Source organism: Merops nubicus, unplaced genomic scaffold, assembly GCF_000691845.1.
Source record: "Merops nubicus isolate BGI_N331 unplaced genomic scaffold, ASM69184v1 Scaffold46176, whole genome shotgun sequence".
Taxonomy (NCBI): domain Eukaryota; kingdom Metazoa; phylum Chordata; class Aves; order Coraciiformes; family Meropidae; genus Merops; species Merops nubicus.
Window position 1 is genome coordinate 1 of NW_008617835.1, and position 2,520 is coordinate 2,520.

Consider the following 2,520-nt stretch of genomic DNA (forward strand, 5'->3'; position numbering starts at 1 on the left):
TGCGGAGGGGCGTCCGCTGAAAGAGAAGGCACCAAAAATACAGCAAACAAACCGTCTGCAATGGAATGTCTTTTTTATTGGCAGTGCATTCATCGATTACAACGGCAACAGAGAGAGCGAGTCGTCGTACAGAGTCTTTCCCAGACAGTTTCTTCCACTGCGCCCACAGCTGCGTCAGCTCCTGGCCCACTCGGTCACAAAACCTGACACCGAACCTTCCACGGAGCCACGTGTTCACCTGAATACTCAGAGCAAAACGCTTTAGGTGGGTACACAGCACACGGGCATCTCACTACTCTCCTTAGGCAGGGTTTGGAGAAGGCTGTTACTCGGCAAGGCTTACCTGTGGGGTCTGAGAACTCTTGGAGCTCGGGTACCTGGGGCGGTAGCACGGGTGGCTCAGGTAACTTCCCAGATCTCAGCATGTCCAGCTCGGCCTGCAGCTCCCGGATTTTCTTCTTCAGCCGGATGCAGTTGGGGCAAAAAGAGGTGGTGGGGATTTCGTGGGAGTTGCCTTGCACAGAGGCCAGTGACAGCTCGGTCGGGCTGTCTGCTGTCAGTGACAGGGGCTCTTCTTCCTCATCTTCAAGGATGCCCACCTCTCTGACTGAGCTGAAAGAGGAACCATGGGGGACCTTCCATGCCCCTTCACCCTTGTTTCTGCTGAGGTTCAGGGAGCCGTGCTGCATGGTGCTGCCACACCTCTCAAAGATGTCTTCAGCGTGGTATCTAGATGCTTTTCTGATGGAAAGCGGTGTGCTTGTCGGCAGCTGGTTCTCTTCAAATTTGGCAGACTCCAAGGAAGCCTCCAGGACGTCTTTGAAGATGAGGTCGATCTTTTTTTTCTTTGTTTGGGGGTGGGATTCCCCCTCGTCACAACTGCGCTTGTAGGGGCTCTTCCCTGGCTTTAGGGTGGTGAGCTGGAGCAGCCCTCTCACATCCTCTTGATTTTCCATATTCTTTTCTGACTTTTCCCTCTGCCACTTCTTCTCTCCTGGAAAGGAAAATGACGGGTGGGGATTATCACAGGGAACCGAGCAACATCCCTCAATCTAAAAACTCAAACAAAAAAAAAAAACAACACCAAAATTAAAAAGACCCCAAAGGCAGTTTGAATCCCTGCGGGTCTGCACGTTGCGTTACCAACCAGGGAACTGACACAACTCAGTGGAAACGGAGGCTCGCGAGAGGAGGAGCCCCGCTAACGGGCACGTCTGCAAAAACAGAGAGTCCCGGGCAGCCCCAGCTGAAGAGGACCCACACGCTTCAAGGAGAAGAGAAGCTACAGGCAGCTAGTTTAGCCTCACGGCAGAACCGACCTGCGCTAGAAGGAGCCTACGAGGTGCAGGACTGCTGGTGGTGGAACCTGGCGCCCCGAGCCCACGCGCCACTGCGGCTGGCTGGAAGGAAGACCTGTGCCTGGTTTGACTTGGTAAAAGGTATCAAGCGTAGAGCAGAGCAGCGAGAGATTCGGACTGTTCTGTGACGCGCCCCGGCGCCCGCGCACGCCGCACCGAGCCCCTTCGCTCCCTTCGGCTCCGAGGCTGCGCCGGACGTGCCAACATGAAGGAGGAAAAATAACTTGCGCTCTTAAACCCCCAGGTACTCATTGTCAGCTGAGCTACAACGGGTGAATGCCCTCCAAGGACGGGACATCTACCTCGTCCTGGCAGAGCCTAAGAGCGTGGCTGTTCAGTGACTTAAAAAAAAACCCAAAACAACAATAAAAGCAACCTCACACAAAGTACTAATTGCTTAAAATAAAGGGAATAGCCAGATTTCCTTACCTGGAAATTCAAAAGACGATAGGTTTGGCTCAATTTCCATCATTCTTCTATCTTGTAAATAACTCCAAGCATTGATGGCTTCCCAAACAAGACGCTGCTTTATGCTGATTTTGGGTTTTGTTTGCTTTTACAGTGTATTCATGCTTTCGTAAGAGTTACGGAGCAAAAGCTACCATTCCCTCGCTAAGGAGAGCAATGCTAAGAATGCAGAAAAGACGCAAGACTCGAAACAGTTAGAGTAAGGCACCGTGAGGAGGGCTGGCCCAATGGCGGGGATTTGGCACCGGGTTGGGGTGCGGGCTGGCAAACCCAGCCGCTTCCTCAGCGACTCCGTAACGCCCGAGCGCTGGTTCAGCACGTCCTCAGGCATTTCTGCGGACACAGCTTTGGGACTCTGCCCTAGTACGGCCCCTGTTAGGGACCAGGAGGACTACTGGCAGAGGTAAGGGTTTGGTGAACAGATTCCTCTTCTTTCCCGGTGACTTTCCCCCCACCCACCTGAGCGGTTCGGCCCTACTGAAAAGCTGCAAATCACCAGATGACCCCTCGTAATGTTGGTCCCAACTCCATTGGTGAGGCGGGTCAGAAACCACCAACAGAAACAAAACCTGGGAATCGTTTATTCTGTTATTTTTCTGTGAGTGCCACTTGGCTCGACAGGCTCGTCTGCATCTGCAGGGGATTCGGAACCTTCTAAGCAGAAAGCGACCCAACGGATTTCGGCGCTGCTCCC

At 53.3% G+C, this 2,520-nt stretch overlaps 1 protein-coding gene across 1 annotated transcript; it reads right to left on the minus strand.

The window, feature by feature from the left end:
- Positions 1-343: 343 nt before the first annotated feature.
- LOC103775786 (PR domain-containing protein 11-like) lies at positions 344-1,827 on the minus strand (the record flags this gene model as incomplete). Its single annotated transcript, XM_008943259.1, has 2 exons — positions 1,788-1,827; positions 344-994 (listed from the first exon to the last, which is right to left on the minus strand). Coding segments are annotated over exons 1-2 (691 nt in total), but the record flags the coding sequence as incomplete, so codon positions are not given.
- Between the last annotated feature and the right edge of the window lie 693 nt (positions 1,828-2,520).